The sequence below is a fragment of the Spinacia oleracea genome, chromosome 2 (assembly GCF_020520425.1).
Source record: "Spinacia oleracea cultivar Varoflay chromosome 2, BTI_SOV_V1, whole genome shotgun sequence".
NCBI lineage: Eukaryota > Viridiplantae > Streptophyta > Magnoliopsida > Caryophyllales > Amaranthaceae > Spinacia > Spinacia oleracea.
In genome coordinates this window covers 108,957,644-108,985,556 of record NC_079488.1, presented here as the reverse complement: position 1 = coordinate 108,985,556, position 27,913 = coordinate 108,957,644, and the positions used below count along the sequence as shown (strand labels likewise).

General features: G+C 33.0%; 2 protein-coding genes across 3 annotated transcripts; one reads left to right on the top strand and one right to left on the bottom strand.

The window, feature by feature from the left end:
- The first annotated feature begins 9,312 nt into the window (after nt 1-9,312).
- On the top strand, nt 9,313-19,465 carry LOC110782107 (histone-lysine N-methyltransferase, H3 lysine-9 specific SUVH6). Of its 2 annotated transcripts, none has more exons than XM_021986199.2 (3): nt 9,313-9,563; nt 10,905-14,091; nt 18,222-18,288. In XM_021986199.2, exon 2 carries the CDS (start codon nt 10,924-10,926, stop codon nt 14,062-14,064), a length of 3,141 nt encoding a protein of 1,046 aa, XP_021841891.1. In that variant the 5' UTR covers nt 9,313-9,563; nt 10,905-10,923; the 3' UTR covers nt 14,065-14,091; nt 18,222-18,288. The 2 variants fall into 2 exon arrangements, with proteins under 2 accessions (XP_021841891.1, XP_021841890.1); XM_021986198.2 differs by lacking the exon at nt 18,222-18,288 and adding an exon at nt 19,112-19,465 and having other exon boundaries at nt 9,314-9,563.
- Nucleotides 19,466-20,438: 973 nt separating this feature from the next.
- Nucleotides 20,439-23,390, bottom strand: LOC110782108 (probable calcium-binding protein CML21). Its single transcript, XM_021986200.2, has 5 exons — nt 23,070-23,390; nt 22,776-22,985; nt 22,470-22,675; nt 22,202-22,376; nt 20,439-20,867 (listed from the first exon to the last, which is right to left on the bottom strand). Exons 2-5 carry the CDS (start codon nt 22,966-22,968, stop codon nt 20,734-20,736), a joined length of 708 nt encoding a protein of 235 aa, XP_021841892.1. The 5' UTR covers nt 22,969-22,985; nt 23,070-23,390; the 3' UTR covers nt 20,439-20,733.
- Between the last annotated feature and the right edge of the window lie 4,523 nt (nt 23,391-27,913).

Sequence of the window (27,913 nt, the reverse complement as noted above, 5' to 3'; positions counted from 1 at the left end):
CTTGCTTACATCATCTTTTTACTGCAATAAATCATTCACATAATATCCCGTTTTCATCCTATTTTAATAAGTTCAAATCATTTTCCTAAAACTAGGTTCTGGTCAAAGTTTTTTTTTTTAATTAAATATTGAAGGAATTTACACTAGGTTTTCCTATAAAGTCGTCAAAGACAGGGTATTTTGGGGTTTTCGGTTATTTCGTGGATATCGAGGGGAATACTTAGGGAGTATAACAATTAAGTCCTTAAGCACCATTCTTTAGCAAAGGAGTGACAATTGACAAAATCATTTGCATTCAGCAATCAAGTAATTACAACTTGCAAGGGTGGTCATAACTTTGCGCCTCTTCCTCGCAAAGTCTCAGTGCAGTGCGGTTATCAACGTTAGCATCACTTCTCCTCCATGCACGCCGTCGCCGGCGTTGATTCCGGCATAACTTCCTCTCTCTTACATATTTTTGTCCCGCATTTCTCGAGGTTAATTTTTCCTCCCTTGCATAAGTACTTGTTTAATCTTCAACTTTTTAATCTTTTGCTGCATAGTTTTGTTAATTTTGTTGGTTCAATTTATCATTTTTCTGATTTAATGATTATGGATCGATTTCAGAGATTGTTGGGTTGATTAGTGAAAATGCCTCTCTTACATAGGGCGACATGGATGAATTTAACTTACGGGGGATACCATTTTTTTTATTGATGTTGTTTGATTTAGTGAAATAATTTACAAATTAGGGTTTAATGATAGGTTGCATGGAAACGGAAAACGGAAACGGAAGCGGAGAAACGGAGATACGGAGAAACTTCAGATTTCAAAATTGTAAAATACGGGGAAACGACTTAAATATACAAATAGCTAGCTTAGGACTCGTATAAAGCACATATGAAATTAAAATTTGTTTACGGAGTATTATAATTACTCGTAAATAATATTATAAATATGAAATATTTTTAATGAACTAATATTTTGTCACGACGTAGTAAAATTTTGAATTTGTATAAGACACAATTAGTTCAAAGTGGTCAATTAAACATGAATTATACTACGTACGTAAACTACAAATTGAACATCGGTATTATTAATTTATTTTCACTTTTTTTCAAAAATTGAATAGAAATTATGTTTAATAATAAGCTAAGTTTAAGAAACATAAGAGTTAAATGATTTCTCTAAATTTTTATATTGCAGTTTAAATTCATTTGTTAAGATTGTAAAATCATATATTTTTATGATAGTAATTAGTAACATATAAACCAATATTAGAAAATCAATAGTAATAGTGCAGTGTATAATTTGCAATTTTTTCCATGTTACGTGATTGATATTTTTCATATTAATATTAGAAATTCAATAGTAATAGTGCAGTGTATTATTTTCGATTCTTGCCATAATAAATGAACTCGTAATATTACTTGTAATATACTCCTTACATTATTCTATGATATGGAAGGAAACAAAATAGAAAATTTTTAATTTTTAAAAGTTTCTTTAATGGAGTAGACATTATAAAATTAAATTAAATTAAATTAAAAAAAAAAGTCAAAGACACATCGAGAGATGACACGTGTCAATCATGATGTGTATTTTAGTATATAGTTATTGAAGTTATTAATTGATTAAAAAATATATATTTAATTAGATAATAAAAAAAATTGTTGATTAACATATGATTAATTATTAATGAATAATTTTTAAAATTTAAAAAATAATTTTCAAAATGTTATTACGAGGTAAAGTAAGGAGAAGAGATAAAATAAATAAAAATCCATTGTCATTGTAAACACAAATTTAACGTCAAAGTTTTGTGTACAATGTTCTAATTAGTGACATTTATGATATTTTTAATGCATACAGTTATATCCATATTTTGTTGACTATTCAGTTAGATCTCGTTTGGTTCGACCACAGGTATAAGGTATATGTTTGAGTATTAAACCCATGGGTTTATAATCAACGATACATAGAAAATCATAACTCATTCCACCTGTTTGGTAAAATAAATTTAGAATTTAATCCTACCGATAATATACTCTCCTATTCCTTATTCTTATCTTTTTGTTTTTCACACCTTCCCCTCCCCCTTCTACTTAAAGATGTAAGGAAAAAAAACTAAATTCAATAAAATATAAAAGGCACGCATTATATTTTGATATATGACACCAACTCCACCACCACAATCGCTCGCTTTGCTTCAAATCTAACCATCACATTCTTCTATCACTGGACGAAATTTGATTTTTGGTGGTTGTTTTTTTACAATTGAAGCTACAAATCTAGACTTCAATGTCCAAAATTTCGACGATTAACAATATATCTATGTATTTTATTCAAAGATATATTTAGTTAAATTATTTTTCAATATTCTAATTTCGTCATTTTGGATTCTTACGGGGTGTTGATGGTGGCGTTAGGTAACATTGGCGATTTGATGGCGAATCGATAGGGTAGTAACTTTGTAGTATAATTTTTATGATATTGATTTTTTGGGTAGCTTGGGCGGCGACGGTGGTGGAGTAACATTAGTTAGGTTGTCATTGTGTTTGTTTGATCGAGTTTGCACTGTCGATTTTATTTTAAGTTAATATAATTCCATATACCCACCTCGCCCTTGAGTATGAGAACTCGATACCATAGGGGTTTTGGAGGTGGGTCCCCAAATTTTAAATTTTATAAAAATAGTTAACCAAAATAGTTAACCAAATTTAAAAATTTGTATAATGTACAAATTTTTAAATCAGACGGTCTGACGCGTCAGACGTGTCCATCCCACGGGTCTGTCGCGGGTCAGATCGCGGGTCGAAAAAACTCGTGGGTTTTAATTTGTGGGTCATATAAATATCTATTTTTCACCCTATTTCAAAACCCTAATTCATTTCGTTCTCTATCCTCAAACTCTCTGCCTCCTTCTCTCTCCTAAAAACCGTCTGCATTTCAACGGTGTGAGGGAGCACAGGCGGCGATGGTTGGGGCTTCCTCCGAAGTTGTGGTCGTCTCTACGAGAAACAGAAGCAGTAACAACGGTGGTGGCGCCTGAGGGGGAGGAAACGAGGAGAGAGAAAGAATGGATTACGAGGTTGAGTCTCAAACCCTAATTTAATGGCCGCTACACCGATTATTGCCGTCGATCCCTCTCGGTTGACTTTATCATCGCCTATAGTTGTGGGCTGCTGCGGTGGATTGAGTTGGTGCTTTGCACTCGACTTTTGGTCCCGGGCTTGGTGGTGGCCGAAGGTGAGATTTGATTTGGTTTGGAGCCGGCTGTGGCCTCAGCGTCTCAAGGTACCTCTCCTCAATTTGAGCGTCTATTCTCTTTCAGTTATATCTCCAAATTGATGTTGATCTTCTGTTGCTGGTTGGAGCAGGCTGGCAAGGAAGATGTGGTGCAGGGCCTTGGTGCAATTGGTACTACCTGCCGATGTTGTTGTTGTTGTTCGCGGAGGAGCAATGGTGCGGTAATCCTTGTTCTACTCTGTTTCTGACATTGTTCTTCTAGTCTGGCTGGAGGTCGCCCCTGATTTTCGTCGCCGGAGCTGCTTTTGCTGCTGCCGTGGCTGCTGTTGATGTTGTTGGTTATTGGTGATGTTGATTTAGTTATAATATTCATGGTTTTAGTTAAAGAAATGTATTGTTTTAGTTATATTTAAGTTATGAAATGAAATTTTTTAGTTGCAGTTTTTTGTCAATTATTATTTCAGTTATATTTTTGTTGTATTTAGTTAAGAAATAAATAGTTTTAGTTATTTATTATATTATTTTAGAATAATTTCGTTTTAGTTATGTTTTATTTTATTTTGTTACATTTAGTTATTTTAGTTATAATTTTGTTACATTTAGTTAAGAATAAATATAGAATTTTGGAATTTTGGTTTTAGTTAAGTTTTCCTAAGTTATATTTAAGATTTTTTTGGTTTCATTTACGATTTTCTTGGTTTTAGTTAGGAATTTTTGATGTTTAGTTATGTATTTACGAGTTTTAGATAACGAATTTCAGAGTTTTAGTTAAGATTCAAATTTTTAAGCAATGAAATCAATTAGTTAAGCAATATAATGAATTAGTTAACCAATGTAACTCATTAGTTAAGCTCTGGAACTAATAAGTTTACATATATAAAAAAACGTATTTGTTAAGCTTAAAATTCAATTAGTTAATTATTGGAACTAATTAGTCAAGCGATGAAATTAATTAGTCAATTATTGGAACTAATTAGTCAAGCGATGAAATTAATTACTCAATTATTTAAGTATTTGGACCAATTAGTTAAGCATTGAAGCCAATTAGTTAACCACTAGAACTAATTAGTTAAACACTGAAACCAATAAGTTTACAGATATGAAGAAAGTATTTGCTAAACCTGAAAATCAAATAGTTTAGTTATTGAACCAATTAGTTAAGCCTGAAATTCAATTAGTTAAGGAATAGATTCAATTAGTTAAGGAATAGATTCAATTAGTTAAGCAATAAAACTAATTAGTAAAACACTGAAACTAATTGGTTTATAGATTTTTTTTTAAAAAAATTGTTAAGCCTAAAATTTAATTAGTTATTCACTTGAACTAATTAGTTAAGCAATTGAACTAATTAGTTAAGCAATTGAACCCATTAGTTAAGCAATTGAACCCATTAGTTAAGTTTGAAATTCAATTAGTTAAGGTTGAGATTCAATCAATTAAGCAATCGAACTAATTAGTTAAGCATTTGAACCAATTAGTTAAACACTTGAATTAATTAGTTAATCAATCGAACTAATTAGTTAATCATTTGAACCAATTAGTTAAGCAATGAAACCAATTAGTTAAGCACTTGAATTAATTAGTTAAGCAATCGAACTAGTTAGTTAAAGCAATGGAACTAATTAGTCAAAGCCTAAAATTCAATTAGTTAATCCCAAAATTCAATTAGTTAAGTTTTGGAACAAATTAGTTAAGCAATGAAATCAATTAGTTAAGCATTGTAATTAATTAGTGAAACGTTGAAATTCAATTAGTTAAACATTTGAACCAATTAGTTAAGCAATCGAACTAATTAGTTAAGCATTTGAACCAATTAGTTAAGCACTTGAATTAATTAGTTAATCAATCGAACTAATTAGTTAATCATTTGAACCAATTAGTTAAGCAATGAAACCAATTAGTTAAGCACTTGAGTTAATTAGTTAAGCAATCGAACTAATTAGTTAAAGCAATGGAACTAATTAGTTAAGCCTAAAATTCAATTAGTTAATCCCAAAATTCAATTAGTTAAGTTTTGGAACCAATTAGTTAAGCAATGAACCAATTAGTTAAACATTTGAACCAATTAGTTAAGCAATCGAACTAATTAGTTAAACATTTGAACCAATTAGTTAAGCAATGAAACCAATTAGTTGAGCACTTGAATTAATTAGTTAAGCAATCGAATTAATTAGTTAAGCACTGGAATTAATTAGTTAAGCATTTGAACCAATTAGTTAAGCAATGAAACCAATTAGTTAAGCACTTGAATTAATTAGTTAAGCAATCGAATTAATTAGTTAAGCAATAAAATCAATTAGTTAAGCAATCGAACTAATTAGTTAAGCATTTGAACCAATTAGTTAAGCACTTGAACCAATTTGTTAAGCAATGAAACCAATTGGCTAAGCATTTGAACCAATTAGTTAAGCAGTTGAACCAATTAGTTAAACATTTGAACCAATTAGTTAAGCAATCGAACTAATTAGTTAAACATTTGAACCAATTAGTTAAGCAATGAAACCAATTAGTTGAGCACTTGAATTAATTTGTTAAGCAATTGAACTAGTTAGTTAAGCATTTGAACCAATTAGTTAAGCAATGAAACCAATTAGTTAAGCACTAGAATTAATTAGTTAAGCATTTGAACCAATTAGTTAAGCAATGAAACCAATTAGTTAAGCACTTGAATTAATTAGTTAAGCAATTGAATTAATTAGTTAAGCAATGAAATCAATTAGTTAAGCAATCGAACTAATTAGTTAAGCATTTGAACCAATTAGTTAAGCAGTTGAACCAATTTGTTAAGCAGTGAAACCAATTGGCTAAGCACTTGAATTAATTAGTTAAGCAATGAAACGAAATGGTTAAGAACTTGAATTAATTAGTTAATCAATCGAACTAATTAGTTAAGCATTTGAACCAATTAGTTAAAGCAATGGAACTAATTAGTTAAGCCTAAAATTCAATTAGTTAATCCCAAAATTCAATTAGTTAAGTTTTGGAACCAATTAGTTAAGCAATGAAATCAATTAGTTAAGCATTGTAATTAATTAGTGAAACGTTGAAATTCAATTAGTTAAACATTTGAACCAATTAGTTAAGCAATCAAACTAATTAGTTAAACATTTGAACCAATTAGTTAAGCAATGAAACCAATTAGTTGAGCACTTGAATTAATTAGTTAATCAATTGAACTAGTTAGTTAAGCATTTGAACCAATTAGTTAAGCAATGAAACCAATTAGTTAAGCATTGGAATTAATTAGTTAAGCATTTGAACCAATTAGTTAAGCAATGAAACCAATTAGTTAAGCACTTGAATTAATTAGTTAAGCAATCGAATTAATTAGTTAAGCAATCGAATTAATTAGTTAAGCAATTAAATCAATTAGTTAAGCAATCGAACTAATTAGTTAAGCATTTGAACCAATTAGTTAAGAAGTTGAACCAATTTGTTAAGCAATGAAACCAATTGGCTAAGCACTTGAATTAATTAGTTAAGCAATGAAACGAAATGGTTAAGCACTTGAATTAATTAGTTAAACAATAAAACCAATTAGTTAAGCAACCGAACCAATTAGTTAAGCATTGAAACTAATTAGTTAAACAATAAAACCAATTAGTTAAGCAGCCGAACCAATTAGTTAAGCATTGAGACCAATTAGTTAAGCATTGAGACCAATTTGTTAAACAATAAAACCAATTAGTTAAGTAACCGAACCAATTAGTTAAGCAATTAATCCAATTAGTCGAACCAATTAGTTAAGCATTGAGACCAATTAGTTAAACAATAACACCAATTAGTTAAGCAACCGAACCAATTAGTTAAGCAATGAATCCAATTAGTTAAGCACTGAAACTAATTAGTTAAACAATAAAACCAATTAGTTAAGCAATGGACCCAATTAGTTAAGCATTGGAACTAATTAGTTAAACAATAAAATCAATTAGTTAAGCAACTGAACCAATTAGTTAAGCATTGGAACTAATTAGTTAAGTTTTTCTGAGTTTTTAGTTATGCTTAAAGAAGTTTTAAGGTATCGAAGTTTTAGTTATGATTTTATAAGTTATAGTTACATGTTTCTAAGTTTAGTTAAGATTTTATAAGTTTTAGTTAAGATTTTCTTAGATTTAGTTAAGAATAATCGTGCTTTAGTTAACATTAAATCGATTAATGAAAATTATTTACTAGTGACCCTAAAGTGACATTATACTAGGTTAGGTGTAATATTTTTGGACTTTGACCCATCCTTTCCTTGGAAAAGGGATTTGATCCATATTAGTTAAACAATTGACCAACTAGTGAAGCATTGAGACCAATTAGTTAAACAATAAAACCAAATAGTTAAGCAACCGAACCAATTAGTTAAGCAATGGATCCAATTAGTTAAGCACTTGAACTAATTAGTTAAACAATAAAACCAATTAATTAAGTAACCGAACCAATTAGTTAAGCAATTAATCCAATTCGTCGAACCAATTAGTTAAGCATTGAGACCAATTAGTTAAACAATAAAACCAATTAGTTAAGCAACCAAACCAATTAGTTAAGCAATGAATCCAATTAGTTAAGCACTGAAACTAATTAGTTAAACAATAAAACCAATTGGTTAAGCAATGAATCCAATTAGTTAAGCGTTGGAGCTAATTAGTTACTAGTGACCCTAAAGTGACATTATACTGGGCCATCCTTTCCTTGGAAAAAGGATTTGATCTATATTAGTTAAACAATTGACCAACTAGTTAAGCATTGAGACCAATTAGTTAAACAATAAAACCAATTAGTTAAGCAACCGAATCAATTAATTAAGCTATGAATCCAATTAGTTAAGCACTGAAACTAATTAGTTAAACAATTGATCAAAAAAATCATAACTAAACCTCAAAAATTTAAAGTTAACTAAAACAAATTTAATTTTAACTAAAACTCAAAAAATCATAACTAAATCTCATAAAATCATAATTAACTAAACTTTAAAATTTTAAACACTAAAGCGACTTTTTTTTAACTAAAACAATATAATTCTTAACTAAATATAAGAAAATTATAACTAAAATAAAAAAGGACTTAAATGCAAAACAATGTAACTAGAGCATTTTATTTCATAACTAAAGATGACAAAAGTACAACTAAAAATAAATTATACTTAACTAAAACCAATTTAATCACTACACTTAGAAAATGGGACTTGGTAATGAGAGAGAAAAGGAAAAAAAAGATAAAAGACAAAATGTATCACAAGACTTAATTCCCTTCACATTGGAATTCAACATTTATAATTCCACTGTTGACTTGATTCCCTTCACATTGGAATTCAGCATCTATGGCTACCGCAATTTCAAAAATCACCCGTAAAAAACATTCAAGTCAAGATTCAATTGTTTGCCTCTAATAGTTACGACTCTTTGACCACGTAATTCTACTTCCCGAGCTCGTTGAGCGGCAAAGCCTAAATGGAGTGTCTGGATAAGCGACCCACCCGGGCAATTTCAAGTCTCATCGCCTCCTTGCCGCTGTCGCCATCAACTCCTCTCCGTCTCCGTCACAAGAAGTCGAGGTAGGGTTAGGGTTAGGAGTGCGGTGGATTAATCTCCTCTAGATCGAAGAGTTTGGCCCGATTTGTTGATCCGACCCCGAACCTGGAGAATCGCGGTTGACGATGTGAGATTGTAGTCTGGGACGGTGGCGAGGGTGTAAGACCACCGCAGGAGGTGTGGTTGCGTGGAAGGACGTAGAGAGAGAAAATGGGGTGGGGGAGGAAGAGAGAGAAAATGAAGTGGGAGGAGGAAGAGAGTTTGGGTCACGGAGAAACCGAGCAGGAGAGTAATGAAATTGGGCATTTATACGCGCGTGATTCACCCGCGCGTGGGGAAGTGTGCTGACGTCAGCGTGGTCTGACGCCCACGCACGTGTCAGGCCGCCTGACACAAAAGCTTTTGAAAACATAATGAGGTTGGATGATTTCAAACACTTGTTTCAAAATATGCTGAACCAAATACATCCATAAATTATTTAATTTCCATTCGTCTACTTGGGCCAGGCCTAAATTTGTAGCACGGTTTCGAATATAGGCTATCCAAGTGTGAAATACAGAGTTTTGTTTTATCAAAAAAAAAAAAAGTGTGAAATACAGAGTAACTGAGATCTTCTTCAACCTATCTTCTTCAACCTAATTTCAGTTTTCTGGCGGAAAAACTTTGATACAATCAGCAAGTTTGCTTGGGAAACGTGAATATTAGATTGAAATCTCGTTTCGCATTCGTTTCCGGGATGAATTCAGTTTCAAACACGTCTCCATTTTTCTGAAACGGTTTCGGCGCCCGGTTTCCCCGTTCCAGGACGTTTCGGAAACGGTAAGTCGTGATTTTTTGGCGTTTCCGTGCTTTGTAGGTTTAGTGTTGCGTCGCTGCCTGTATAGATTAGCTTGATGATGTTGAAATTTTGAAAGAAATGAAATTTAGAAAGGAATAAGAGAGAAAGGAATGAAAAACACCCAAATTATACAGGTTTGTTTGAAGAGAAAAAGAGACACAAAAATAAATGAACAAACAAATGAACAAACAAACAACAAAAACAAGGATTGGAGGGTTTCATTCTCTTTCTCTTTTCTAAAGACCATGAAACAATTATTGGTTTATTTGTTTCGGATTTCGTAGTTGCATGCATACATTATTGGATTATTTTATGGGGTTTTGTCGGAATTATGATTGGGAAAGTGAATTGATAATCTTTTGTTGCATAAGTTTGTCTGGTTCAATTGACTATTTTTGTGATTCTGTCCATATCAATATCTTGGTTTTGGATGTAATGGACTAAATCAAAATGGCTCTTAAAACCTCTTCGCTTCCTTTCCATGAAGTAGAAGATCATCGTCCTATTATCGCTTTTGGGTCAATTGGAAACAACCTCCCTGCAATTGCAAGGGTAAGGTTGCGTATACCCGACCCCCCTTACCCCGCTTGTAATGGGGTAATGATAATGATGATCATTTTTCTGATTTACGATTTTGGGTTGATTTCAGAGATTATTGGGTTCATTGGTGAAAAAATGTGGGTTAATTTGATAGTGATTGAGGACAATTAACTTTTGCTAGATAATAGTTTTAATTTTCTTTGTTTCTTGTTGTTGATTTAGCAAAGTAAGTTTCAAATCTTGGTTTTATGTTAGATGGATTAGCTTGATTGTTTTGAAAGGATTTCTAGGGTGTTTTTATCCCTAGTCTTGAAGGTGCGAGTCTATTGGGATAATGTAAAACCAAATAGCCAATAGTCTTGAGTTGGGTCTCGGAATAGCAAACTTACTTCAAGACTCTGGAAGTTAATCAAATGCACATGGGAATGGGTAGGGGCATGGCAACAAAAGCAACTTTTGTAGGAGATTGAAGTGAGTTTGGGGATAAAGTAGAAAACATATAGTCTTGACTCTTGTGTTAGTCTGAGTAATTAAATAGATTAAAAGTTAGTGGAAAACTGTTATGCCAGAGTCTATAGTTTGGAGTTTGGAGATCAGACTAAGGGATAAACACATCCATGAATTTGATTGGGATATGTAATCAATTGGTTGATTTGTTTGGCGTGTCGAAGTTGCATGCACCATTATATTCTTGGTTGATTTGTGTGGGGTTTTGCCGGAATTTTGATTGGGGAAAAGGAATTAATGTTAGTATTAATTAGAGTCCACTTTTGATATTATAGGTTTCCATAAGAGGGGGGAATGGGTTCAGTAGTTGCTGATAAGAGGGCGTCAGAAAATGGGCAGTGTTCTTTGCTGGTGTCCCCGCCAAGATACACGCGGCGGAAAGTCTCAGCGATCCGTGATTTTCCCGATGGATGTGGCCCAAATGCTGCAGGAATTAGCCTACAGATGAAGGAAGTGGGAAGCAGTGGGCAGAAAGAGGGCGGTGCTTTGAAAAATGTAGAGTGTAACATGAAAATGGGTAGAGATATTCGTGAAGAGGCGGAGAATGTACTTCTGGAAGAAAAAGTTGAGTCTCAAAGTCATGATATTCTCTGCATCAAAAAAAACAGTCATGATATTCCATTCTGCCCAATTGCAATTGAACAGGAGAAATACAGTGTGGTGAAATGTGCCGAAGTGGCGCGTGGAAATGAAGAGTTTTTGAAGCTGCCAGTTGACAATCCTAAGTCATCTCTAGTCTTGCCAAACATGGATGAGGAAAAAGAAATCCATGGAACATTAACAGATTTGATCGAACGAATTGTAGAGTCACGTACTGCACCAAAGGTTACTGCTGATCTTGATCTCAAAGAGTCTGCACATGCTATTGATAACAAAATGGTGGATAAGGGAACTGGTGTACAGCCTTGTTCATTACCACATTATCCGATCCCTCCAAATCTTGTTTGGAAGGAACCTAAATATCCTCCTCGAAGAAAAGTTTCTGCTGTTCGTGATTTCCCTGTTGGTTGTGGGCATAATGTGACAACGCTTGGTGATAGAAAGGAAAAACATATTGGTCGTGGGGAACCATTTTCCAAGATTGACAAAGCTGTTGTGCATATTGATGCAAATCTAGTTGGAGGAGAGCTTGAAGCTGAAGTTGCCTTTGAGGACAGGGTAAAAATCGTACAAGGTCTTGCTTCTGGAAAAGGTAGGGATACACTAAAACATTTTTCTGATAAAGCTCCTTCATTCAGCAAAACTTATGGGATTAGGGGACAAGAAGAAATTTCTGAAGTTAAAAATGGTGAACAGCATGAAGAGGACATTGAACAATTAGAATATAACGGAATAGGTGAGAGAAATACAGGAAGGGTTCCTGATGGACCAGACAAACAGATTGTGGTTTATGTTAAGGATATAAATAAGAAGAAAAAGTCAACTGGTGTTCCCTGTAATGTTGGACTGCAAGAAGAGTGCATAGCAGGCTCTGGAAGTGGAAAGAAGATGGTTATTGTTCAAGGTCTTATGTCTGCAATTCACTGCCCGTGGAGTCAGGGGAAAGGAGCAGTTAAAACCATGTCAGCTGCGGCTAGTGTAAAGAGAAAAAGAGGGAAGAAGAGTGCTGTTTCTATCCAAGATACCCGCAAGTGCTCCCCCAATAATAAAAGCAAAGATGATACAAAGGGCTTGGCGGAAAAAGGTATGATGATGATACCTTATCCCGAGGAGGGCGTGGACGGTGTTTCTAGGCCACTAAATATCATAGACAATAGTGACTCTTCTGAAGATGATGACCTTAATAATTTTCAGTTGCTTCCAAGAGATCATCCAGGTGATGTTATTTTTCATGCTTGTGGTCTTAGTTCTTCGGGTGAGAAAGGTATGCGCACTAAGGTACGAGAGACGTTGCGATTGTTCCAGGCTGTTCACAGAAAGTTATTGCAAGAAGTAGAAATAAAGTCCAAGGATCGAGAGAATGCCAGTAAGAGGACTGATATACTTGCTGCAACGATGCTTAAGAAACGTGGAAAATATATTAATCAAGAGAAAGGAATTGGGTCTGTTCCTGGTGTAGAAGTTGGCGATGTGTTTAACTACCGCATAGAGCTCAATATGATTGGGCTTCATTCACCTCTGCAAGGTGGTATAGATACTATAAAAGTTGATAATCAACCTATTGCAATCAGTATTGTGGCTTCAGGAGGTTATGCTAATGACGTGGACAGCTCTGATGTATTGATATATACTGGTCAGGGAGGAAATGCTACAGGTGGAGATAAGCAGCCTGAAGATCAGAAGCTTGAACGAGGGAATTTAGGGCTGAAAAACTGCATAGATAAAAGGACTTTGGTAAGAGTTATTCGAGGGTTTAAAGAGATAAAGCCTGCAGAGACTTCAGATGGAAGGCCAAAGAATGGAAAATCAAAAACGATAGCAACATACACTTATGATGGACTATACACTGTTGAAAAATACTGGCACGATCTTGGTTCCCATGGAAAGTTGGTCTACAAGTTCGAGCTGAAAAGAGTTCCAGGTCAACCAGAGCTTGCTTGGAAGGAAATGAAACAGTCAAAGAAATTTAAAGCACGTGAGGGTCGTTGTATAGCTGATATTTCTGAAGGTTTAGAGGAGTTTCCAATATGTGCAGTGAATACCATAGATGATGAGAAACCGCCATCGTTTACATATATTACAAGCATGATGTACCCTGATTGGTGCCGGCCTATACCCCCTAAGGGCTGTGATTGTAAGAGTGGATGTTCAGATTCAGAGCATTGTACTTGTGCCATTAGGAATGGAGGGGATATTCCATACAATTACAGTGGAGCTATTGTTCAGGCAAAATCCCTTGTATATGAATGTGGACCATTGTGCAAGTGCCCTCCATCTTGTCACAATAGAGTCAGCCAACATGGTATTAAACTTCCTCTCGAGATCTTCAAGACTGATTCTAGGGGATGGGGTGTTAGATGTCTATCTACAATTCCATCAGGTAGCTTCGTATGTGAATATATAGGAGAGTTGTTGGATGACAAGGAAGCTGACAAAAGAACTAGCAATGATGAATATCTATTTGATATTGGGCAAAACTATAATGATTCTACTCTTTGGGAAGGACTTTCAGCTGTCATGCCTGAAATGCCATCAAGTAGCGTTGATGTGATAGAAAATATTGGTTTTACCATTGACGCGGTGAGGTATGGGAACATCGGGAGGTTTATCAATCATAGCTGTTCTCCTAACCTCTATGCACAGAATGTCCTTTATGACCATGAGGACAAGAGAATTCCCCACATAATGCTGTTTGCGGCAGAGAACATTCCTCCTCTACAAGAGCTTACGTATCATTACAATTATACTATAGATGAGGTTTTGGATTCCAAAGGAAATATTAAGAAAAAGAGTTGCTACTGCGGCTCCACGGAGTGTAGTGGTCGACTGTATTGATGAACTCCTTCAACTTGCCTTTTCACTGTAAGTACACTTAGCGATACTGAATTAAGTGAATTAACATCTTTTTGATATTTCATCTGGCGCCTTTGCCTTTTGTTGTTGCAGTTGAAACTACTAAGAAGTTTAAAGTTTTGATGATTAAATTTTTTAACCTTTTATACATTGTATGCTCCTTCCTTCACCAATCTTAAATCACTCATATTAGATGTTTAGAAGATCTTGACTAAGGGTGCGTTATGTTTACCTTAAAAAAATAAGTTTCAGGTCCAATAAATTCAGATAAGTTCCAATAAGTTTCAATAAGTTCAGATAAGTTCCAATAAGTTCAGATAAGTTCAGATAAGCTCCAATAAGTTCAGATAAGTTCCAATATTAATAATAAGTTCCAATAAGTTTCAATAAGTTCAGATAAGTTCCAATAAGTTCAGATAAGTTCAGATAAGCTCCAATAAGTTCAGATAAGTTCCAATATTAATAATAATATTATTAATATTATTTATTATTTATTATTTATTATTTATTATTTATTATTTATTATTTATTATTTATTATTTATTATTTATTATTTATTATTTATTATTTATTATTTATTATTTATTATTTATTATTTATTATTTATTATTTATTATTTATTATTTATTATTTATTATTTATTATTTATTATTTATTATTTATTATTTATTATTTATTATTTATTATTTATTATTTATTATTTATTATTTATTATTTATTATTTATTATTTATTATTTATTATTTATTATTTATTATTTATTATTTATTATTTATTATTTATTATTTATTATTTATTATTTATTATTTATTATTTATTATTTATTATTTATTATTTATTATTTATTATTTATTATTTATTATTTATTATTTATTATTTATTATTTATTATTTATTATTTATTATTTATTATTTATTATTTATTATTTATTATTTATTATTTATTATTTATTATTTACTTCCTCCGTCTTTTAATACTCGCAACGTTTGTTAGTTTCACGCATGCCAATGCACAACTTTGATCATTTATATCTTAAATTCTCTTTATGCAAAAATTATAAAAAGTTGATATTTTGAAAATACACATTGAGACGAATCTAACAAGATCTCACATGACTATGTTTTATCTTATATAAAAAGCATTAAGAATAGTCAAAGTAGATTATATGAATAGTGGCAAAAGTTCAAACGTTGCGAGTATTAAAAGACGGAGGAAGTATTATTTATTATTTATTATTTATTATTTATTATTTATTATTTATTATTTATTATTTATTATTTATTATTTATTATTTATTATTTATTATTTATTATTTATTATTTATTATTTATTATTTATTATTTATTATTTATTATTTATTATTTATTATTTATTATTTATTATTTATTATTTATTATTTATTATTTTTATTGTTTATTGTTTATTGTTTATTGTGTATTGTTTATTATTTATTATTTAATATTTATTATTATTTATTTATAATTTATTATTTATTATTTATCATGTATTATTTATAATTATTATTTATAATTTATTATTTATTATTTATTATTTATTATTTATTATCTATTATTTTTATTATTTATTATTTATTGTTTATTGTTTATTGTTTATTATTTATTATTTATTATTTAATATTTATTATTATTTATTTATAATTTATTATTTATTATTTATCATGTATTATTTATAATTATTATTTATAATTATTATTTATAATTTATAATTTATAATTTATAATTTATAATTTGTTATTTGTTATTTGTTATTTGTGATTTATTATTTTGTTTTCTGCTTTTTAAGGTTTTTATATTATGTAAATTTTTAGGCACCTTTCTTCAGAGCGTAGGGACAAGGAGATCTACACACTACTTCCACCTTCCACCTCCACCCTTTTTTTCTTTTCTCTCTCATATCTAGTTTAGTTTTGTAGGTGAGTGTAGAGGGTTATTCGAAAAGGGTGGGTGGTGTTTGGGGTGGGAGGGGTGAGGTTGTTTCAGGGGGTTGGTTTTCGGTGTGGTTAGGGTGGTTCTTTTTAGTTTTTTAATTATGGAATTGGGGGTTCGATGGTTTTACTGGTGGATGGTTTGGGGGTGGTTCCTGAGTGGTTGGGATGGGTTTCCGCGGTAGGTATTTGGTTTAGGGGTGGATTTGGGGGTTAAAGGAGTGTTGTCGGCGGCAATGGTGATGGCGGATAGGATTGTGGCGTGGGTTATGGTGGTGTTGAGATGGAATGGTCAAAGTGGTGGTTAAGGTATTTGGGTGAAGTGGAGTTTGGAATTTAGGTTGATTCCTTACGGGCCGGTGGGAATCATGGTAGAGGGAAAGTGGGTGAAACCTAGGGGTAAAGGGAATTATTTAAATGGTCTAACAACAAAAAAAGAGTCAAGTTAGTTGATTGACCCTTCTTGAATCCCCAAATAAACGCCCCTAAGGTTTTTTCTTTCCTTTTGCTCGTAAATGGAGGAAAAGTGCTACGGGGTCACTACCCAGGCATGCCCCAAAAATTGAAGGGAAAATTCTACCGCACGGAAATTCGACCGACGTTGTTATACGGAACGGAATGCTGGGCAGTGAAACATTGTCACGTGCATAAGATGAATGTGAGATGCGCATGCTATGTTGGATGTGTGGGCATACACGAAAGGATCGTTTGAGGAATGAGATTATTAGGAAAAGAGTAGGGGTTGCACTGATTGAGTTTAAGATGATGGAAAATCGGTTAAGATGGTTTTGGCATGTAAGCAGAAGATCAAGTGATGCCCCGGTTAGGAAGCTAGAAGGGTGGCAAAGTGATAGAATTGCAAGGGGTTGGGGAAGACCTAAGAAAAATTGGAGGAAGGTGATTGAGCATGATATGAGCCTACTTGGGATTGCAGAAAATATGGTGTTGGATAGGACAAATTGGAGGGAGAGAATATATGTTGATGACTTCATTTGACTTATACATCTTCCATTTTGACTCTCTTACTTTTACTTGCGTCTGAAAACTCTTATTTTTTTTCTTATTTTTTTTGTTCCCATTTGACTTATAATGCTATTTTGAAATGTACTTATTTTATTTACTTTTTACTATCCCTTATAATATTGTTCAGTAATATCCTTATAATAGGGTATCATACTACTCTTTAGTTGATGCCCGCATTTGGTTGTAAAGATAACCAAGGATCTTCCTGGCCTGTAACCACAACCCAATGAAAAGGAGTTTGTGAGGGTATGTCTTTGGTATCTTTCACAGTTCAAAGCCCATATAGTGGCCTTAACTGACATGAACTACTACTCCCTAGCTAGAGCTGACCATAGGCCTGCCTCAGGTACCAGCGAGGACTTACTCTGAATGTATTGGCTCTTAGTCGAATCAAGGGCCATGGGACGGTTGGCCTTGTTTAGGCCTCCTCTGACACAGGGCTGGATCAATCCCCAGCCTCATAAGGGTCAAATCAGTTATGGCCAAGTTTAGTTGTAATTTTTCACATTTTCAATTTGAAATCGGGTTCTGGACTTGGCAAAAAAACTACTGGATCTTGAATTGTCCTGTTAGTCCGCAGACTAGAGTGACCTGGCTATCCTGGCATATACAGTTTAGGGTACTGGCCACCTCTTTTTCTAACTTGTCTGGTAGTGGAGTTGCTTTCCATCAGATGTGATTTCATTGGATAGCTGATCGGGAAGTAGTTGATCGGTTGGGCCTGATAAGGTCTTCAAAATGGTGGCCACGAAAACTCAAGTGATATGGAAAATGTTTTTTATGAGACATGATTTGGCTGTGAGCAATGATGTGTTCATGTGCTCTCAAAGATTTTAGATGTGTTTGTGGATGAGTGTTGCATCCTTGTCCTTCGAAATCTCATACCTTAAGCTAATGTTATTGTTTTGTTAAAAAGACTGCTGCTATGTTTTTTATTATAAATATTTATCATGTTCTATAATATCAGGATCCTGGTATCTTGTGTGGTGCCATTTGGATTTATCCAAACACGATGTTCTGATCTTTATAAATAAGAGTAGTGGTTGATAGGCAGAGAAGTTGATGTTCTGAAACTAAATGAAACTGATTCGAGAGAAGCTACTGTGAACGATGTACATAAAGTTATGAATTATGAGATAATTATTAGTTTTGCTGTGTTGTACATATTCTAGGTATTTTCATTAAAATATGCACATGGATCAAGCCCTAGTGACAAAGATCAATAATCTGTGAGTATGCTAAGACTTCATTATTTAAAATATTTTATTTTTCTTATTTACTTACTCATTTATTTTAAACTTTACTTATTTTTTATTATCTCTTACAATATTTCTTCTATGATATATATATATATATATATATACATTTTTCTCTTATCTTACTTTCACTAATTCACTTTCTCTTCCTTGTTTTTTCTTTTTTACTTCCTGCTCCTCTCTGGTTTGATTGGTGACAATGACGATCTCCTACGACGATTCATGTTAGCCGATCCCAAATCATTTTGGGACTAAGGCTTTGTCGTTGTTGTATTCTTTGTTGTCATTAACATTACATATAGTGTGGCCTTGTGTTGTTTCTTTCTTTTCTGTGTTTGCATAATTGAATTTGTCTGTGTATAACTGTAGAACTTTAACATTCAAACTTTAGTAAAATGTTATTTCAAATTTATAGGATCCTTAATTCAAATGTAAATTTTGGCAAGACCCAAATTGCTCATCTTACTTGCTATCTTTTCTTATTCGTAATTTTCTACTGTTGAGCTGTTACGTCTTTGTTATGTTTATGTGTTGTGTGGAAAAATGGAAATCTGCGCACCCTCTTTTGTGCTCAGTTTATAGTAATTGTTTTGTTTTGTTCGTGATGGACGCAGCATAGAGCAACATAGTTTTTCTAACTATCGGATTAGAGTATGCTTAGAAAATTATACGAAGTATTTTAGATAAGTTAACAGAGGCTTGCTTGAAATATCCTCTGTTTGGTTTCTGGTGCATTTCTTTAACTTCCTTTTTTTTCCCCCTGCTTTACATCATTTTATTAATTGGCCATGTTGCTATCTTTGCAGGTAAAAATTGAACATACTGGTTGCTTTCTTCAACGTTGGATCACTTTTAGTCTGCAATTTTCAGTCGTAGCTGCGTTTTCATAGGACTTTTGTTTTTATTTTAGCAAAAACGAAGAACTACTCCAGTACTACAGAAAGAGATTTGATTGCTTCTACAAAGAGTTGTTATAGATTCAATTTTCGCTTTTCTGTCTGTACTGCTCTAGTTTTTCCTCCGGCGTTGGAGGACGAAGTTGACTATAACTCGTTGCAAGCTTGCAACTACTTTTCTTTGGTGCAAGATCAGCTTTAGAAAACAGCACTTTTCTCGCCTTTTCCTTATTCAATCAAGAAACTGATTCGGCTGTTCAACAAGTTGGAATTAGATGATTCAGGTCTGACAAACTTTTTAATGTGTGCAAAAATTCCTAAGTGGGCTTATATTATCTCCATACTTTCTTTATAAGCCCACTTAGGAATGTCGAAAACCATTTCTCTTTATCATCAAAAAATAAAAGATACTCCATATAGATGGTTTTCGAAGATTGAGAAATGTTGACACAATTAGTATGAGATTGTCAAGTTTTGGTAGGGTGATTGTAGCTATTATTATTATATGGTGTGCTTTTGTTGGAGAACAGAAGTGCTACCCATATAGATGGGTTTGAATGGATTGATTGATTTGTGCCATTTTTTCAAGTTTGATCTTACTATTAGTTTGGGATTTCTTTTTCACACTTTTTTTGGATAAGGGTTTGTGAATTGTGATGGGGAACCAATGTGTGAAAAGGCTCAAGCCGCACCTAGGCGGTTTGGGGTTTCCTGCGCCTATGGTTCGCGCACCTAATAAACAATAAAAATAATTGTGAAAAATGGTATACGCCTTAAGGTGCACCTTATTGAAATCGCCTCCGCAGGCTCTAAACGTCTTGCGTCTCAGGCGTGCCTTTTTATACACTAGGGAACCAGGGGCTAACATGGAAAATACAGGGTATGTTTTACCCTTTTTTACACTGAGGAACCAGGGCTAACATGGAAAATACGGGGTATGTTTTACCAAAGCAAAGAACATGTCAGCTCAATGTTAACTGTTCAAGTTATGCATTGACAAACGTGAAAAACAAAGTATTGTAAGTAAAAAGAAACAGAGTAAGGACTTATAAGTTAGATGCTCGCTTCCTAGTTCACAGGGCATTATTGGAAGATTCTGGAAGGCACAACAATTTGAACTAGGACACTAGAATATAAATGCAGTCTTTTGAATTGGAGCCTTGGAGAGTTGGAGGTAGTAGTTCCATACTTTTGAGTTTCATACTATGGTTCAAAGCAGAGCACTATAGTCACAAACTACAAAACCTGTATCAAACTTAAAGTACAGACAATGAAATGCAAAACTAAAGACCTTCAAAAAGTATCATGCTACACTTATTAAAGCTGTACTGGGTTGCTGCACACAAGTGGTGATGGGCTGTGGGGAAAAAAACAGCAGCCATGCCTTTGTATAACAACTCAACATTTTGTCAAAATTAAGAGTCTAAGGTGTAAACACCATCCACCTAACCAGCTCAACTATTTGCTGTTACAGACTTACAGGTATTTCATATCATAGAAAACTATAGAGGAAGTTCCAAGAAAGTAAAGGATTAAGCTTCTCCTTCACCTTCACCCTCATCTACTTCATCCTCGTCTTCAGCTTCATCGATACCAACCCAACGGGTGAAGGCAAATAGAAATTCTTTGAAGTTAACCATTCCATTTCTATCCCAGTCCATCTCTTCTGCAGTAGCACAACAACACATTAAAATCTACAAATGCAGAGCTTGGCAAGCTCTGAAGAAGATGATTCTTTGATTTGCAAATTCTAAACACAATCATATCAATTCTGAACACACCAATGTCATAAAACATAACACTTCTGGTTTAATTTCTCACACTAATCAACATTAAACTTAAAACTTGTTGTGGGAGAGATGATTTTTCCTGAGTGCCTTGTAAAACTCAATGTCGTCCTTACACTTCTCTATGGATAGACCGATAGACAATGCAAAGTAACAAGGTTCCGTTTGGTAGGGTGTAAAACGTTTTCATGGAAAACAGTTTTCCCCTTTTCAGTCACTTTACGTTGTTTGGTTTGACAAGAGATGCAAATCAATTTTCCATGACTCCCTCAAAGGTGGAAAAACATTTTCCATTTGAAAGGAAGGGAACACTTTTCCATCTTTCCTCACCTCCTTACCTCCATTTTCCTTCTTCCATTAATCTTCACCTATCTTCACCTATCTTCTCCCATTTTTCTTTTTTCTATTAATTTTCTTGTAAGGAACCAAACAAAGGAAACTAGTTTGGAATTGTGTTTTTCTTTGAAAAAGGTTTTCCGTGAAAAATCATTTTTCATTGAAAATGTTTTACGCCAAACCAAACAGAGGATAAGTCTCAGACACGAGGACATGATATGCGGGATACAACCAAACTCATCACCATGTTTAGTTTTCTCTATAGGTAGAAAATGTAAAAGCACCTGCAGGTAAGTCTCAGACACCAGGACAGAACATAATACCTGGACACGACCAAATAAATTCAAAGTATAGACTTAGAACCTCAGTCCAGCCAGTCAAGCATCAAGTCCTTGTTCCCAAGTTGGCTTTTAAGGAGTATCAATTTAGACTATACCACACTTCAAATCGAACCCATCAAGATTACAGCAGAAAATTGATGAATTCAGTTAAAATGTAATTCCCAAATGCTGTAATAGCACATAGATAGCGTATATGATTTAGGCTCCGTTTGGTTACATTTTCCCCTTTTCAATCATTTTACATGTTTGGTTTTGACAAGGGATGAGAAACAACTTTTCATAACTCTCCCAAACGTGGAAAAACTACTTTCCCACTTTCTTTCTTTCTTACCTCCCTCTTCCTTTCTTCCCATCAATCTTCTCTCGTCTCCTCACATTTTCCTTTTCCTATTAATTTTCTTGCAACGAACCAAACAGAGAAAACTAGTTTTGAATTTGGAAAACCCTTTTTCACTGAAAACGTTTTGCGCCAAACTAAACAGAGGCTTAATGATGAACAGTAAAGAGAAAGCAAAAGGAGGGGTTGGGAAGCTGACCAAATCTTTTCATGGCGATTCGTCCAGAAGAACGTTCCCCAGTGGTAGTTTCATTAATGGCCTGAACCATTTCAGTCTTGCTGACATAACCATCTTTATTTTTGTCCAAAAAAGCAAAAGCATCAACAAGAGTTTCAAATGTGGCCTCCAAATTGGGCAAACCCATCCGAGATTTCTAAGGTAAAATTGAATGTTAAAGCAAAATCATGATTCAAATATTTCAATTGAAGAACAGAAATTAAATTAAAATTAAATTAAAAAAGGATACAAGTTGAGTCTTCTTGGAAGGATCCTCCTGAAGAAGGTAAACAAGACAAAGAAGAACAATAAACTCATTGAATTTAATCCCCATATTCTCATTTATATCACATGATTTGAAGAAATCATCAATCTCTTCCTCACTGAAGATAACTTCCAGTTTTCGTAAGCAGTGTTTCAGCTCACTGTGATCAATCACCTCATTCTTATCCACATCTGCCATAATCAGGATTCGATACCAATTCAATTAAAAAACAAGAATGAATAATAGATTGAAAACAGATGAATTAAAAAGGGGTTGGTTGATTGATTTTACCAAATTGTTCGAAGATTGCTTTGCATTTCCTAAAACTCTGATCAATTTTAGGAAATTTAAGAATGATGGTGTTGAAGGATTTCATGGGGGAAGCCCTATTTTGCATAGCTTCCACCATTTTAGTTTCGAGTTTGGTTTCTGGGAAATAACCTCTTTTTGGTGATTCTGCAACTACCCCTAACGAACCTCCCATCTTCAATTCAATTGATTCTGCAATCACCAAATCGAATTAAATCGAATAAGCTATTAAACCAACCAACAAAATGAAATTATGAAATGAAATTAAAAAATCACCTGATTGATTGATTGATTGGAATAACCAAAGGATAAGAGAATTGTAAATCAGAGTCTTGTTCTTATCTTCCTGATGCTTATAGTATGAATGTTGTTCCAGAAACAAGATTATGTTGAAGATTTGGGAGTAATGAATATGATTATAGTATGATGTTTGAACACAGAGAAAGAGAATGGGATCACTTTGATTATTCAAGTTTTGATTTTTTTTTTTGATGAACTTTGATTGTTCAGAAGATAGGTAGCCGGGGTTTGTGCTGCACCCACCACGTATTGTCCAGTCTTTTTCTTTTCTTTTGGATTTTGGAATTTGAAGGTTCAAATTTAGAATATACCATAACCTTAACCTATACTCAACCTTCTTTTAGTAATCACAATCGCATGATGTCCAATTGAAGTGACCATTTTGGAGCGGTGTTGAAAAGCGCAAAGGCTATGGATACACAGAGGGTAAGTGGTCCCTGTGTACCCTGGCCATATATTGGTTCAATCCACCTCAGCATCGCCACATCATCCCCCAATTTCAATTTGAAATTTCAGCTTCACTTTGAATTTGAAATTCAAATGGCTGAGGATTTTTTTTTCCTTTATTTTCTGTCGATGATACCAAAGTTAGAAGGAATTTTTTTTTTTCCATTTCATCTCATCTCTGTCAATGGTAGGTGATGAAAGGCGATACACCATTTTAATTAAGGTCACCATGTTAATATCGCTGTAGATTGCAATTTCCGTCGTGTTTTTGGATTATTTTGTTCGAATTAAGAGCTGTTATGGGCACGAAATCAATATTGTCGAATTGATTAATGTTTAATTTGTGAAAAAAAAATTCTGCATTTCAGATTTGATAAGATCCAATCGGAGAAGATGACTGCGGAGTTTCCAAAGTAAATATTCTGTTTTAAAAAGCGCCCAAAAAAAAAATTGAAAAATAGTGGTTGTCAAGGCTCGAACCCCGTACCGCAGCGTGGATGAATGAAAGAGTTATTGATAATGCTAGTAACCATTGTGACAGTGAGGCAAAGCCATTGGCAATTGTCATGCAAATTTCTAGTTAAGCACTCCTTGTAGTTCTAAACGTTAATGAGTAATTAATTTTACGTTGTATATCAATATTGACTCCCCATCATTGTGTTGTACGTTTTTATATAATGTATGATGATACCTCCCCTATTATGTTATACATTTGTATGTCTTATAAAAATGATGCCCAAATTTATTTTGTATTTTATTATTTTATTTTTTTGAACCGAAGTTATAATTTAAATCAATCATTTCATTAATAAACTATAATTGCAAGTTATAAGAATATTCAATAATTAAAATTTCTTGTTAAACAAATAGTACATCAAAATAACAACTTATAATATATATCCTTTAGTCCACAGTCGTACGTTGTTATATCCTAATTGCGTACACAAATGTTACATCATAGTACCGTACACAAATTCAAAAGTGTCATACCAAAGTCCTAAACCCCTCCGAAACAGTATTAAGTACCGTTTTTACTACTTAAATTAGACACTAATAAGTAACGATAAACAAAATGTTACATATTAGTCTATTGCCGAAAACCTATTCCTCAGCGAACAACCTACGCAACGACTCCCCGTAATCGTCGTCGTCCCAAATACGTTTCCATTCCTTGCAAACAGCTCGAATTATTTTCCCTTGACGGGCCGAAAAATTCGGGAAAATATGAAGAGCTAAAATGAGTTCGTTATAAAACACATCATGCGCCTACAACATTGAACATTTTAGTTAGGAATTGTTGTTTAACTAAAACTAACATTACGCAACCTAAATTAAAATCAAAATAAAGACCAAAACATAATTTTCAAAATTTCGGAATAATAACACTAACAAACATAATTAAAACTTCTCACCTAAATTATGTACCAAAACCAAAAATAAGAATAGAAAGTAACTAATATTTTCACCTTAAATTTTGTACAAAATATTATTTTCAAGTCAAAATTAACAATATAATTTAACTAAAATTAACACTCATTAAGCCTAATTGACCCTAAATAGAATTGAAGTAAAATTAACAAAAATAACCCTAAGTTTAGTGGTAAATTTGTTACGAAAAAAACTTGCCAAAATTACCAAAAAATGACTATTACTAAAAAAAATCGAAATCATGATCTTACAACCTCCCATTTGAGTAACTAAAAAAAAGAAAATGTTTAATTACCTTGATCTCCTCCATTGTTGAGTGGTTTTTGGTGGAAACTTGAGGGTTTTGGAGAGTGTTGGGTGGAAGAAAGGTGAAGTAGGATTTTTCAAGTGAACTTGAAGATCCTATTTATAATGTGTTTCCAAGTAAGTGTTTTAGGGCAATGTAAACTATAATGTGAGGCTTGAATTGTTATTGTAATACGAGAAACTTTTGAACTTCCGTTTTTTATTTTCACACTGCCAAATGAGTTAAGTTGTATTGAGATGTTAGAGCATTCCCCAGCTGTGAACAATTAATTGTTGCTATTTACAGTTTTGTTGTATATGATTTTGAACAAATTTACTTTCGTTGAAAAACGAAAAAGTAAATCAGCTTTATTGATATAAGTGAGACGCGTGGTGCATGTAATAAATTAGAGGAAGCCAGCGCAATAATGCAATAAAAGTGGGTTCATTTTTATGTATTTTCTGAAAAAATTCGTAAACAATTTTGGTAAATTTTTTCACAATTGTGTAAAATTCATTTGGTTTATTTACTAGTAAAAGAAAAAATCAGATAAGTTGGTATATATATTGTTTTATTTCGCATGTTAGTTTTATAACGACATTAACAATATTAGATAGATATAACAATGTAAATTATCGTAAAAAACTCATATTTTAAAGAGTGGTAATGAAAAATTTATTGATTTAAATAAGTATATAATTTATAATATATAACCATAAATTAACAATTTTAGTTATCAGATCTTTTTGCATGTTATGTCAACGAGCCGAGCTCAACCGAGTATTTCGGTGTTCGACCTAGGATTAGGCTTGATGAGAAATTTCCGATCTCGAGCTCGAGCGGAGCTTAAATGAGCTTTCATTTTTCCGTTGTTTTAGCTTAGGTCACGAGTAGCTTGTTTAAGTTCAAGCTCGAGCCTAGCCGAGGTATTACCAAACGTGCCTTAATAAACGAGCGTTTAACAAACACGCCTTAAATTACCAATATCGAATTTAAATGATCATATGAATAAATTAAATATTATTTAAAAATATTATAAAACATAAAAACATATCCAAATTAAAAGGTAGCACAGTATCCTATTTATATTTTGTTAGCTGAGAAGATTAATAGGACTAAGTTACATTTGCTGTGAGGCTTAAATTATCACTGCATGGCTCGTGTATTAGGGCAACTCGAGCAGTGTAAAACCCTTCGTAATGTAAATATTCAGTTTTAAAAGGTGCCCAAAAAAAAATTGAAAAATAGAGGTTCTCAAGGCTCGAACCCTGTACCTCAGCGTGGATGAATGAAAGAGCTATTGATAATGCTAGTAACCATTGTGACAGTGAGGCAAAGCCATTGGCAATTGTCATGCAAATTTCTAGTTAAGCACTCCTTGTAGTTCTAAACGTTAATGAGTAATTAATTTTACGTTGTAGATCAATTTTGACTCCCCATCATTGTGTTGTACGTTTTTATATAATGTATGATGATACCTCCCCTATTATGTTATACATTTGTATGTCTTATAAAAATGATCCACTCATTTATTTTGTATTTTATTATTTTATTCGGTAATTAACAATAAAACTAGAATAAAAACCTGTAACCAAAAAAATAATAAAGAAATATATTGCGTCCAAAGAAACCCCTACTTTATTATCTACTGTTACACTCTCCAAGTATTTAGAGAAAAAAATAATACAAAGAATGTCAAAATAACGCACATTCTAAAACTTAGTTTTTCATTTGATTTTGATTCATAAAAGCGTAGCATGATATCCTCATTCCTTGCCTCCAAATATGCAACTTTTTCCAACAGCATTTTATTTTCTAGAAATATCTTTTCAACTTGGAATTTCAAGCGCACAGTTTCTTGCTTGAGATTACAATTCTCATCTTGTAGCTCATCTAGAATGTTACCGTTTACCTCACTTTCCCAAAAGAAAAAACCACAAGTATCATCCTGTAAAAAAACCGATCATCATTCTGAAAACCAAAATGTTGGGAAAAAGTGATTTAAATCTACCTAATGAATCGATTATATTACCTTCCATACCGGGCAAGAGTAAAATTGTTGGCCCTTGTTTTTTGTGTGTTTGCATGTTTGTAGCTTGGCCTTGTAACCATGGTAACATTGAACTTGCTGTGCCTTACAAGAACTGCCTCGCGAAGAATTTGCCGAATTGGGTGTTCCTTGCTCAATAGCCATATATATTCTTACTAAATGTTAATTTTTGTTTTGTTTTTTTTTTGGGCACGTAATGTAAGTAGATATCCCACAGAAACGGTCATTATATAGAAGTCCAGATTGTTACCGTTGCAATTTAACTTGAATAAAAAAATAATAATCTAATAACAATACAACGAAAACCTAACCTAGTTAAATAATAAAAAATTAAAAAATCTAATCGTGGGAGATAGGATAACTAAAATGAATACAACAAATTAATAAAACTATAGGAAAGTTATTTGGACACATACTTGAAAATTGTTTGCAAACAAAGTCGACGACAATTATTAAATATTCCCATACACAAATTCTTCAATGACGGGTCCAAATCCGTAATCACCATTTGGTCCTTGATCTGCTTTTAATGTCCTGTCAATGTCCTGTTGGTCCCATACTCGTACGCGGCAGGCGTCGGGTGCCATGTTCAGATCAGCTCTGGACGAT

Coding starts and splice junctions, on each gene's coding strand:
- LOC110782107 (XM_021986198.2), top strand. CDS start 10,924: ATGGGTTCAGTAGTTGCTGATAAGAGGGCGTCAGAAAATGGGCAGTGT.
- LOC110782108 (XM_021986200.2), bottom strand. CDS start 22,968: ATGGGAGGTTCGTTAGGGGTAGTTGCAGAATCACCAAAAAGAGGTTAT. Junction 22,676..22,775: donor AGCAATCTTCGAACAATTTG/GTAAAATCAATC, acceptor TGATTATGGCAG/ATGTGGATAAGAATGAGGTG. Junction 22,377..22,469: donor CTTCCAAGAAGACTCAACTT/GTATCCTTTTTT, acceptor ATTTTACCTTAG/AAATCTCGGATGGGTTTGCC.